The 12,808-nt window shown below is 37.6% G+C and overlaps 2 protein-coding genes across 3 annotated transcripts; both read left to right on the top strand.

Annotated features, from left to right (window-relative positions):
• The first annotated feature begins 2,980 nt into the window (after positions 1-2,980).
• Positions 2,981-7,880, top strand: LOC141830219 (homeobox protein rough sheath 1-like). Of its 2 annotated transcripts, none has more exons than XM_074717713.1 (5): positions 2,981-3,611; positions 3,680-3,793; positions 3,888-4,041; positions 6,706-6,959; positions 7,389-7,880. In XM_074717713.1, exons 1-5 carry the CDS (start codon positions 3,294-3,296, stop codon positions 7,596-7,598), a joined length of 1,050 nt encoding a protein of 349 aa, XP_074573814.1. In that variant the 5' UTR covers positions 2,981-3,293; the 3' UTR covers positions 7,599-7,880. The 2 variants fall into 2 exon arrangements, with proteins under 2 accessions (XP_074573814.1, XP_074573807.1); XM_074717706.1 differs by having other exon boundaries at positions 6,700-6,959.
• Positions 7,881-10,186: 2,306 nt separating this feature from the next.
• On the top strand, positions 10,187-12,385 carry LOC141824740 (protein FAR1-RELATED SEQUENCE 5-like). Its single transcript, XM_074712072.1, has one exon. The coding sequence runs from the start codon at positions 10,187-10,189 to the stop codon at positions 12,383-12,385; it is 2,199 nt and encodes a 732-aa protein (XP_074568173.1).
• The last annotated feature ends 423 nt before the right edge of the window (positions 12,386-12,808 follow it).

Genomic DNA, 12,808 nt, shown 5'->3' with positions numbered 1-12,808 from the left:
ACTTTTGTGATCCCGGGCAGTGCATGTGCAGTGTTTGAGAGAGAGAGAGAGAGAGAGAGAGAGAGACAGCAGCAAGGTCAGGGATTTGATGGATGAGACAAGTCGAAGGCAGAGGCAGACGTAGACGTAGACGCAGACGCAGAGCCCGCGAGATTCTCGCAGTGGAAATTGGAGAAGGCAGACGTAGAAAAACATATATATATATATATATATACACACACACACTACGCGAACAACTGTTTGTCTAAAATATCTGCAGTATTGTTGCTTCCAATCCACCAAGCGCAAGCACTGCAAGTGCAACCGACCCCGCACATTTTTGTTTCTTCCCTCCACTTCGCACCATGCACTTCCACTCAATATCTATCTTCTCTCTTAATTTCTTTTTCGACTGACTTATATATCCTTCCGTTATTGATCATCTTACATTATTAATTAATTACAACCTACGCAAACATTTATATATAAAATAATGCCCCCCACATGCCAAGATTCTAAACTATTATATATATATATATATATATATATATATATATATATAATCGGAACTTGATCGATGCGAAAGTTAATGATAGATTAGTACATTATCAATGGGCTCGAAGAAAGTGGTTCGATGCAAAGCAAAGCCTAAAGCTATAAAGTAATAGAATAGGGCAAGTCAAATTTGCAAGATATGATATGATTTGATATGACCATGACAAACAAAATATTCGAGCTACCGGGCCCGTGCAATTATTTATGCACCTAATAATCGGAGAGGAGATCATTTGACCATAATTTCAATGTCAAAAAATGTGACTCGAATATGATGCCATTAATCTTGATCTTCCAGTTTAATAACATCCTTAATTACTGTGGGAGAAACCGGTCTATATGGAATTATGATGGAATCTCGCAAGAACCAATGGGGGTAATTATTGGGCTTTAATCCGTGGCTCGCTTCCCTATTTGGGCTGTGCTTCACAAATATTCTATCTAGTGTCGATATGTACGCTGTACGCAATGCATATTCTATCACGGCATGTAACTATATATATATATATATATCTTGAAGGGTATGTAACTACTGATAGTTAGTTACATGTTGATCTTTGGTTCTTAATTATTCGTCCGAAACATTTCATCATCTCTTACGAATACGTGCTTGGTCAAATTAGATATGAGATGAAGCATTTGTCAACAATGTGGAACTTAACCGAGTAGATCAAGCCTCATCGTCTAATTTGTTAAAGATGTAGAACCTATAGCGTGTGTGATATTTTCAAATTTTATTTATTTCATTTTTTGCATCAAAATATTCATTTTGAGGACCTTTGCATCAAAATCTACCTTTTAGGGTTTTCTTATAAATTATCCATTTTAAATCCTCTCTCATCTTAATTAGTGGCATGAGAATATAAATAAGCGTTCATGCATTTTGATTTCAATAATTGCATGGTACTGAATGCCTGGTCCACAGGCTGATTGCAATCTTACTTAAAATCAACTTGCATATGTTTAGTTGGTGTTTAGTAGTTCATAGCTGATACGATCTTTTTCTAACATGGGGGCGCAGTGAAATATATATCGAGGGGCGTGGTTAATTAAAAATAAATTATTAGGGTGTTAATTGTCGTCTGCATTGAAAAATCCACTATAAATTAGTGTTATTTTTATTATAAAAAAGAACATAAACTACTGATAGTTATCTCTTTCCAGTTAAAGATAACGACTTGCATGCCTATATCTGTTTCAATTCATTTTGTCATAAATACCTTGTCAGATTTAATTAAAAATCTTACAATATTTACCTGTCTCAATCTAACCCCAATAATTAACTTACTCCATAGATGACTCCACTAATTAACATGCATGATGAATTATCATGAGCTCAAATTAACAAATTAAAATGAAATAATTTCTCCATGAAAATTGATAAAATAGTTGTTTTACAAAGGTAAAAAGGTGCCGTGTTGCATTGGTGCATTGACATGCATGATGAACCATTGAATTTTATAAATTGCATGCCATGAATTAATTAACGCGTGTGCAGCACAGCCTGTACTAGGTTTGTGGTACGTAGTTTACCACCTGTTTCGGCCATCCTGTACACTGCTCTCGTACTCAATCAGTGGCGCTTCCCGTAATTACAATATGTACTATAATCCCACACTTGGATAGTACTTAATAATTGCTTCCAATTGGTTTTGAATTTACATAAATTTGTGTTCGAGTGAAATTTTAATCCGGATTCGTTCTCATGCATTTTCGAACATATGTTATTGTCTATCTTTTTATTGAAGAATGTTAGTTGCTTATAAATTACGATGCTCTAATATTCAGAATCTAGAGGAGAACAATGTTCTTAATTTTTTCCCAATATCTGTGGTGCCTCTATAGCTTATTTAATATAATCTTTTTTATATATTTAATGATCTTATCACTAGACGTTTAAAGACACTGATAATGCGTTTACTTTCTCAAGAACCTTTCTAGCTTGTTCGATCCCGTAGAGGATCGGAGCAAATAATTTAGTAGTAGGAAAGATCGATGTGCATGCGAAGATATCATATAATAGAATACACGGTGGAGGCTTGACCAAATTCTAATTGAATCGCCAACACTAAACAAATGGATCGAGGTCATGTCAGACACCAAAGCAAGGCAATGGGTTGCCGGCGGTCCCCCGACCGGTCCAAAATTAAACCCCGTCGCGTTCATTAATTCGTAGAACCAGAGTTGCATGGAGTTATTGTCGCGTGCGCTTGTGTTTGTGCTTAATTGGCTTTCAACCACACCACATGCTCGATTTAACTCCCACCACCTTCACCTTCATCACCTTCACCTTCACCTTCACCTTCACCTTCACCTCTCTCTCTCTATCTTAATTACAAATATGTTACCATTGATTAGGGTTTTATTACATGCATTAATATATATTCCTTCCCTGAAAAATATACAACACAAGGCCAAGGCCATGTAGCCACTGAAAGCACAGCCATCTCCCGTCTACTTGATTTGACATCGGAAAAGAAAGCCACCAGACTTTGCTTTCCCTTTCTTCTCTCTCTACCTCTTCCCTTCCCTTCCCTTTGTCCATTCAATTGGGAGAACCCGTACTATCTCCTTCCTTTGCATTCTTCCCTTCGCCTTCTCTTCCCTTTCATCCTCTACAAACCCTCTCAATTTTTTCATAAAATTGCGTTAAAAAAGGGCTAGCTTTATAAGTGCAATAAGATTTTCTTTCAGCTCCATCTTTCCTTTCCGCTGTCTGTATTCCTCCTTGTTCTATTGGATAGACCGGAATCGGATATATGGAGGAGCTGTCGCGGCAGTTGGGAGCGTCGGGGCGGCAAGTGGCGGCCGGTAGCGATCTCCTCTACCTTCCCTCCTCTGCCCCAACTTCATCACCAGCCGCCGCCTCCTTCTATGGCCGCGAGGGGGATCATAATAGCCATCATATTAACAACAACAACTACTACCCCGACGCCGCCTATCTCCACCGCCCTCCATCCGCGGCGCCGTCTCAGGGGGAGATCTCGGCCGTGGCGGAGGACAGCGGCGTCAAAGCCAAGATCATATCCCACCCCCAGTACTCCGCCCTTATAGCGGCCTATATCGACTGCCAAAAGGTAAATCAAAAATTTTTCCCCTTTAAAATTACATAATTAATTATGAGTTACATCATATATATTTGTAGGTGGGAGCGCCGCCTGAGGTAGCGGCACGGCTCTCGGGATTATCCCGGGAGCTGGAGTCGCGGCTGAGCTGCCGGCGAGAGACCTCCGACGACCCCGAGCTCGACCAGTTCATGGCATTATCTGATCCCAATTAATCTCTCCTATAAATTAAAAAAAAAGTTTATTAAGCTAAGAAATATAATAGAAATGAGACTAATTAATATACAGGAAGCGTACTGTGACATACTGGTGAAGTACCGGGACGAGCTAAATCGGCCGTTACAAGAGGCGACGGAGTTCCTCAAGAGCGTGGAGTCGCAGTTCAACGCGCTCACCAACAACGCCACCTCCTCCTCTTCTTCTTCCCGCCTCTTCTCTCCTGGTAATTAATCACTCATTTATAGTGGTACTGTTCATCTTTTTTTGTCGGCGAAGCCTTCGGTATCTCCATAGAAAGGAGAGAGAGAGAGAGGGCTATAGTTATCTGCTGTTCCAAGTGTAATTTGAAGATTTTTTAAAATTCATTTTTACCACCGTGGAAGGGCAAGTGAAATAGTCGCGTAGATGATATATGTGCACCTTCTTCTCCATTTAGGCAACATGCATTAATATTGTTTCAGTGGATGTGCGGAAGTAATTATATACGGTAAATGGAGAGGAGGCTTTGGGAAGGAAGAGGCGCCCCCACAGTGGAAGCATTGCCGGGTCATCCTCTGCCTCTCTTTCATTGAATTACCATTTGTTCAATAGAGTTGAGCGTGTGCGGAGAAAGTTAAAGAAGACAGCTATTTTTATATATTACTGAGTGAGGAAACCAGCTGACAAGAGCACAAGGGTCATCTTTAGGGTTCCAAGAGAAGCCTCTCTCTCTCTCTCTCTCTCTCAAGTGTCTGGAGAATATAGATAACATAAATAACATTACCTGTTGTATTAGTTTATTGGGAAGCTAAGATCCTTTCCTACTCCTGTATCTCTTTTCTCTATCTTGCTAGCTTTGGGTTCTAGTAACACGGAAAATGAAGGAGGGCGCATGCTGGTTTCTTTTAATGCAAGTGTTCATGCATCTTTTGAGTAAACTGAGTGCATGTAAAATGGCATCACTTAGATTCCTTATACTCTATTTGCATTATTATTTTTTCGTTTTTCCATGAAAAATGGCGTGTCATTTCCCAGCGGTACTATTCTTTCTTTGTTAAAGCAAAATTTTACACTATTCATTATGGTTTTATTGGTATATATAATGGATTAATGGTGATCATGGTATACATGCCGAACCTACTTTAGATGTCAAAAAATATTTTTATCCCCGTCTTTCATTGCTTGCAGAAAAAGATCAGTCATTGAATCATTTAGATGTTTATTGACTATCTTTTCTTAACTAAAGCTACTTATTTCTTAATTTTAAATGAAGATAATTAAGCTTAGCCATATGTAGAGCTGAAATGTCTTTTCCACATAGTTCATGCAGTATTAGATGATCGTGTAATTTTGGTTAAAGTTATACCGCTTGGTTGACATTGTTACGTTGAAAATGTTTGTTGAATCAGCAACTAACATTGATATATTTAAGTTGATGATACACAAGAGTGGAGATGCTCAATCCATGTTTATGATTATAATGAGTTTGGAATTAGAAGATTGACTAATTTTAGCTAAGTACTGATTACTGACCTACTAAAACTACTAGCTGGCGTTTGGAGGTGTTTTATGTCTCTGATGTATGTGGTTTCCTTCTACAATAAGTGAATCTACATCTAAAATTATGGAGATACATTATTCATTCTGTTTTTCTCAATCGTTTGATTAACTAGTTCTCAAGCAATCTGAGATATGCAATTACGTCTGAATCACGAACAAACAGTTAATTAATGGGCAACCATATTTTTTACCTTTGTGGAAATGATCCTACATTAGTTTTCCTCTGAGATAATGCATTTGCTGGTAGATAATTATTGCTATATATTGAGTGAATGTAATGTTATCGAACAGCTTGCTGCGACCCTTTTAGACATTTACAATTAGGAAGAGCTTGTTTAATGGTTTTTGTGATCACAAAAAGTATGCATATTCGAATTGCCATCATCATTGATTCATCATCTCAACCTGTGTTTGTCTGGACTGTTTAAGATTGGGCTACATGCATTCAAATATATATTGATCCTTAACTTTATATACAAGGAGGCATGCCATATGCATTCCCCACACACGCATGTCTAATGAATTACTAATGGTTTCTGATTCATATTCATTCTTATTGAAAGTTAGAAATGAGTTAATTTAATCAAATTGTTTCTGATATGAGTTTCCTATATTTATAGTCATATTAAAAATAGTAAGTAATTATCCATAAGCTAGTTTAAGCTTATAGAGCATATATAGTCTGAATATTACGTACTGTAAGACGATTATTAATTACTATCCCGCCTTAAGAAGTCTTTTTTATTGCTTGATATATCAGTTGCGATCCTAGAATGAATGAAATCCTTGCTAGGAGGATTCTAATCCCTTGACCTGCCTGTTAACTAGATGTTTAAATATTTGTATTAATTGGTGGCCATTCATCCAAAAAGCTTAAGGAGTTAGAAACTGACTGAAACTGATCTTTATGTATGTTCCACAAATCCCTCTTATGTGCAATTCGGGATTAGACCATGAAGACCTGCAAGTGAAAGAGAAAACGGTCAATGAATGAATCCTGGTATTTTAAAAGTTTCTTGATTACATATATAGTAACGTTATCAGTTTGAGGTATCAGGAATTGAAATTAATTTTTTTGATTAATTCTGGTTAAGCTTAATTAGTCTATTTCATGTCGTTGTAACTCACTAATTATCCACACTTGGATATATATTTGTAGTACTTATGCCTAGTAAAACAATCTAGTTTCTGTGAATAGTATACGACTGGAACGATGGAATTGCCTGATCAATTATCATGAATAAACCATTGCCAGAAAATATTCCCGGATTGTAACTCTTCTATCATGTTTCGGGTACTTTTTTTAAACATGTCTATCCATCAGTATTCCTCTGACTAAAAGGTACAGACGAAAAAGGAGAAGGCGTTGGATCCTCTGAAGAAGACTTTGATGCTAGCGGCGGAGAGACTGATCTTCTGGAGATCGATCCGCGTGCTGAGGACAAAGAGCTGAAGCACCATCTTCTAAAGAAATATAGTGGCTACTTGAGCAGCCTTAGGCAGGAGCTCTCCAAGAAGAAAAAGAAAGGAAAGCTACCAAAGGAAGCCCGGCAAAAACTACTCAAGTGGTGGGAGCTGCACTACAAATGGCCATATCCATCGGTATGAGTTCAATCTTTTCTAGTCCGTGTTTTCCTCACGATGATCAGTAACTTAGTCGATGCATATAATATAATCCTCAAAGCAATCCAAGTCATAAATCCAGATGAAAAGACAGTGTGTGCAGTCCCTTCTTCCCATATATTGTAATATCACTTTTCGTTTGCAGGTAAAAATAATTCAGGTGAACTAATTAACCTTTCTTTCAGCTAGTTTTTAGATGTTATGTATACCTCTCCATAACATTATCAAAAACATGGAATATTGTGTCATTTAGCTAGCTTATATATATAGTAATATAGATGACAAATTAAAGGTACACCTGTGGTTGTGGTGTTTGCATATTATGAGTTAAGTGATCTCTTTATTGTCTTTGTTTCAACTTGTTAACGTTCTAAAACTAGTAGAATTGTTTGTGCATGCAAAAATCAGGAATCTGAAAAGATTGCTCTAGCGGAGTCAACAGGCCTCAATCAGAAGCAAATCAACAACTGGTTTATCAACCAAAGGAAGAGGCATTGGAAACCATCAGAGGACATGCAACTCATGGTGATGGATAGCTTTCATCCACATAACGCTGCTGCCTTGTACATGGAAGGGCAATTCATGGGTAGCGATGGTCTTTACCGCCTTGGTCCATAATTTATCGAAGGTTTGCCGTCTGCAGAAGCGTCCCCATGCAAAAGCACTGAATTATATATACAGTAAATGACTACTACGGTGTTTCATTGGCTGCCCCTAGCTGGAATCATGATTATATATTATGACAAGATGTCAAGATGTGTATTGTAATGCTTTAAAGTTTTCCGACACCACAAAACGAACTATGATAAATTTAAGGGGGAGCTGTAAGAGCTCCTTCTGGTTCAAGTTTTTCTGCATTGGCGGCCGTTGAATTGTGATTTGTATATGTTAAAGGAATGTTGTGGACCTTGCTAACTAAAATCTTAAGCAAATAAGGTCGAAACCTTATTGTGACCATCACATATGGAAGCACCCCTTGTTCATCAATGAAATATAAGAAAAAAAATTAAAATAAATAAATTAAATAGTTGCCAATGAAGTTAATTTATAAGATGATCAAACAGAACCACTATATATCTTACTGTAAAGCTTGTGTGAATGAATCTACAAGAGCGACTCCAGATAGCTAACCCTAACATATGTTTCTTAATTATCAGTTATCCACAACTTTTGATTGAACGTCCAAGGATGCTTCTCGTGTTCTTATTAAAAGTATTTTGATCCCAGGAACTTAATTGGCATTTGGGTGGAAGTAAACCAAAGGCGAGGCGGTTTAGAGGGGTTGGATTATTGTCCCCAAACGTCAACCGCAGACCAGGACACCACCTACAAGAAATCCCCAACAACACATTAAACAGCAAAGCTAGCTCGGTTGGATGTTCCAAGATAAAAATCAGACCTTAATTCCCAAGGCGTTTCATCCAGAGACGAAGGGTTAGGACCAGCGCACCAGTCCACTTCAAAATTCATATATGAATTAAGAGGTACTATTTCATGCAATTATGCCAATCTCATCCTGAGATGAATGGGTAAAAGCTTAGTTAGAGAACGCCTAGAAAAGAATGACTTTGACGATGATTCTGATCGCAGGATTTAGTCACAAAATTTATTATAACTTTACTTGTATAATTTCTAATAAATTTATTATGTACTTTATAATTTGTAAATATATTGCTAGTGTTTAAAAATATATAGTAAATCTTATGTTGCGAGTAAAATTTTATTAAGAACTAATTAATGTACTAATTGGGAGATAACATGATGGATGAAGTGAATAGAAAGATTATTAGAAATGTTGACATTGCATTAGCTAATAAATTTTTAACTCGATTTTATTTATGTGATACAATATTTCTGTTTAGCCTTTGATCGATAAATTATAGTTATTTTTAAAATTACATGATAAAATTTTTAAATAGATACATTTTTAAAAAAGCAATAAATTTATTAAAAGTTTACTCTCCATGTGATTTTCAAATCGATTTGACATTATTTGATCCTATAAATTAAATCTCTTCCGCGGTCCTATAAATTAAATCCATTAGTTTTAGTTTATATATATATATATATATATATATATATATATATATATATATATATATATATATATATATATATATATACAGGAGGGCTATCCTGAGCGCCCTCCTATACGCGCCTGTGAGCGCCTGGTGACGTGGCGCGCTGGCGTGGCGAGGCTTCGCGTGCGGTGGCAATGAATTCGCGATTTTCTTCTCCCTCCCTCGACAAAAGTCGCGATTTTCTTCTCCGCGCGCGCCGAAGCTAGGGTTTCTCTCCCACTCCCCTCTCTGCTCGCCGAAGCTCCGAAGCCTTCCCCTTCTCTAGGGTTTCGCAGCGCCCTCGCCTCTCTTCTTCCTTCGCCCTCACCACTCCGCCGCGCCCTCGCCTCTCTTCTTCCTTCGCCCTCACCACTCGCGAGCGCTCCGAAGCCTTCCCCTTCTCTAGGGTTTCGCGTGCGTGGCCAAGAAAATCGCGATTTCCTTCTTCCCAAACCAGCCCGCGATTTTCTTCTCTCTTCTTCCTCGACATTCTTCGCAGCGCCCCTCGCCCCCGTTCTCTCGCCGCGCCCGAAGCCCCTGTTCTCTAGGGTTTCGCCGTTCGCCCCGTCTACTCCCGAGCGCAAGGACCCGCGAGCAGCTCTTCTTCCGCGCCCCTGCTACTCGCGAGCGCAAGGACACGCGAGCAGCTCTTCTTCCTCGCCACAGGATTTCACCCTCACCACAGAGTTTCAGCCTCGCCCCTGCTACTCGCGAGCCGAAGGTCCCTAACCCTATTTTTTCTTATTTTTTCTTATGTATGTTTGTGCATATCGTTATCCACAAAATACTAGTGAGGGGATGTGAGAATACAGAACCTTGGTAGAAAAAGATTGAAAAACCTATCGCTAGAGCAAAATACCAGAACAAATGGTCTTAATAATGCATGTCTTATTGCTAATTTTTTAGGCATGTTCATAGGCTAAAGTTATTTCAATGTTTGTTATGGTACAGGAACTAATGATACTTCATAATGCATGTCTTAACAATGTTTGTTAGGCTAAAGTTATTTAGAACATTATGTATCATTAACATTTTTGAAACAATACTTAATGTGAAAGGAATATTGTTTCTCTTTTTCTTTTTCTAAGTGATTAACTATTAAACAGGGGTGGTTTTCACTTAATTTGAATCTGATAATCCTCGGCAATGGAAGGAAATGACGGTGATAATCAGTTATATATTCCCCAAGTTGAAAATGATAGGAAGCCTAAAGTTGGTATGGAATTCTCATCTTTAGAGGAAGCATTTTTGTTTTATAATCAATATGCACGAGAAGCTGGTTTTAGTGCAAGGATGAGCAATAGCAAAAAGAATAAGATTACAAATGAAGTTGTATGGAAAAAATTTGTTTGCTTTAAAGAAGGTCAAACAGATAAAATGAGGGCAAATAGAAATGTAAACTATGATCAACAATCTATGGAAAGAGCCCGCAGTGATATTAGAACCGGTTGTAAGTCACACATTTCACTTGTAAAAGAACAAACTGGACCTAATTGGATTATCAGTCACATCATGGAAAGTCATAATCATACCCTCTCGACTCCTTCAAAGGTACATTTGCTTCGCTCACATCGTCATATTTCAGCCGCTAAGAAAGCATTGACTCAACAATTTTCTGAGGCTAATTTGCCAGCTTCTCAAAAAATGCGAATATTTGAGATAGAGTCTGGGGGGCCCGAGAGGGTAGGTTGCACAGAAAAAGATCTTAGAAATTTTGACCAACAACTAAGAGATGACCTGAAGGGTATTGATGCTGAAACATTGATTGAGTTTTTTACATCTGAGAAGGAAAAAAATTCAGCTTTTTTCTTTGATTATGAGACTGATTCAGAAAACAGATTTAGCAGATGTTTTTGGGCTGATCATGTATCGAGGACGGCTAACATTGTATTTGGTGATGTTGTTGTATTTGATACGACATATAACACCAATAAATATGGGTTGATTTTTGCACCATTTGTTGGAGTTAATCATCATCATCAGACAATTGTTTTTGGTTGTGGTTTTCTAAGTGATGAAAAAACTGATTCCTTTGTTTGGTTGTTTAATAAGTTCATAGATGCTATGCCTAAAGGAGCACCAAATGTGATCATTACTGATCAAGATCTTGCTATGACAAAAGCTATTGCACAAGTTTTCCCTAATACGGTGCATCGATATTGCTTGTGGCACATTTTGAATAAATTTTCAGAGAAATTAAATCCTTTGACTTTTCGTGATCACTATCAAAGCATAAAGAATGCCATTGTAAATTCTACAACGCCTGATGAATTTGAGAAGTCATGGGAAGACGTTATCAAATGTGCTAACTTGGAGAATAATGATTGGTTGGCATTGATGTATCAATTGCGACAAAAGTGGGTGCCCGCATATTTTAGTCATGTATTTTGTGCTGGAATGTCAAGCAGTCAGAGATCTGAAAGCTCACATGCTTTTTTTAAGAAAACCATCTCAAATAAGAACTCATTGATTGATTTTATCATTCGTTTCAATAGGGCACTGAGACACCTAAGACACAATGAGTTAGCTGCTGACCATGTTGATATTAATGAGCATCCCCGGACTAAGACAAATTGGCCAATGGAACTTCAAATGGTTAAGGTGTACACGAAAAAGAAATGGTTAGAGTTTCAAAGTGAAATTAGTGATAGTCACAGTTATTATGTGCAACAAGCGTCTGTACAAGATGATTTACTGATTTATAATGTGATGAAATTTCAAAGTTCTTCTTCTTCCAAATCAAGGTTACTCACTCATGACAAACAGAAGGACTATATATTTTGTAGCTGTAGAAAATTTGAGTTTGAGGGCATTCCATGCAGGCATATGTTAGCCTTTTTCCGCATCACCCAAGTCTTTCATTTACCTGAACAGTATATACTCAAACGATGGACACGAGATGCAAAGGTTGGAGCAAATTATGTTTTGGGGGAAGACCAACTTTCCATCAATGATCCAAATAAGTTTTTGATGTCAAGGCTTTCAAGGTTATCCTATAAAGCTTCATTGGTAATTGAGGATGCATCTTTGACTGATGAGGGAACATCCTTTTTGGAGGAACAACTAAATTATATCCACAGCAAAATTCAAGACATGAACATTAGTAAAACATGCAGTATTGGTAGTCAAAGGAAGAATTCCATGGATGGCACCCTTGGTATTATTGATCCTTCTTTAGTAAGAACAAAAGGATGCGGAAAAAGGTTGAAATCGTCAAAGGAGAAGGCAATCTCAAAATCCAGGTTATGTCGTGGATGTGGCCATCGGGGTGTGTCTCATGATAAGCGTAATTGTCCGAATTTGCAGCAAAGGTATGTGCTGATTATTTCTATATTTGTTTCCTAAATTTATTTCCATAATAAATTTAATTAAATTTTGTAAATATAATGATATTGTTATTACCAGATCAACTATAGATGATCATGATAACAGCAACGACGACACAAACGAAGAAGATTTGGCTTCTAGAGTTGGTACTATAAAACTCCCAATTTAGAAAATTAAAGGTGTTGATTGACTGAGAAATTGAAGTTAATAATTATTTGTATTGTTGCAGGTTCTAACAACATGCCTCATAATTAATGATGATTTGTAGCTGCTGGGAAAGTCGTCCATCATGTTGTGTACGGTTTTGGTTTTGACATGTTGTGTGTAGATGAAACATGTTGTGTTGACATGTAGCTTTATAACTTCTTCTGCAATAACTTGTTGCTTATGTTGGTAGTCATTGTGAACAGTGTGAACTGCTTGTTTCATGTGACCTGCTTG

Source organism: Curcuma longa, chromosome 1 (genome assembly GCF_044706935.1).
Source record: "Curcuma longa cultivar G26 ecotype Majalengka, Jawa Barat chromosome 1, ITB_CL_G26_1.1, whole genome shotgun sequence".
Lineage (NCBI taxonomy): Eukaryota > Viridiplantae > Streptophyta > Magnoliopsida > Zingiberales > Zingiberaceae > Curcuma > Curcuma longa.
This window is presented reverse-complemented; position numbering and strand designations above follow the sequence as displayed.